Here is a 332-nt window from a genome sequence, read left to right on the forward strand (position 1 = left end):
TTTATCATCTTAATTTATAATAAAAACTAGGAGCTAAAAAGTGTACTTTCTTAAAAGTACTTTAGAAAAAGGCAATTGAATAGGGGCTAAAAAATTTGTAAATTCTTTTCATAAAAGAATGAAAATTTATAAGGAGGAGGTCTTTTCCGTTTCGTTTGAGGTCCAAAGCCGAAACGGTTGAGGATCTTTGTTTCAGTGTTGAGTGAGCTGAGAAGTGAAGTTAGTAATGGAGAGCAGCGAGGAAGAAGATGATTTCCCTTCCATTGAGAGCATCATCCCCCAATCCAAGGTCGATTCTCTTTATCAGTCTCACACCGAAAAGGTACCTTCCA

At 36.4% G+C, this 332-nt stretch overlaps 1 protein-coding gene across 1 annotated transcript in view; it reads left to right on the forward strand.

Moving 5' to 3' along the window:
• LOC107639239 (exocyst complex component EXO84C-like) overlaps positions 118–332 on the forward strand; it is a 4787-nt gene continuing 4572 nt past the window's right edge. Inside the window, 1 exon segment of the mRNA XM_016342718.2 lies at positions 118–322. Within this exon segment, the coding sequence (XP_016198204.2) occupies positions 227–322 (96 nt within the window). The 5' untranslated portion in view covers positions 118–226.

Source organism: Arachis ipaensis, chromosome B04 (assembly GCF_000816755.2).
Source record: "Arachis ipaensis cultivar K30076 chromosome B04, Araip1.1, whole genome shotgun sequence".
Classification (NCBI taxonomy): Eukaryota; Viridiplantae; Streptophyta; class Magnoliopsida; order Fabales; family Fabaceae; genus Arachis; species Arachis ipaensis.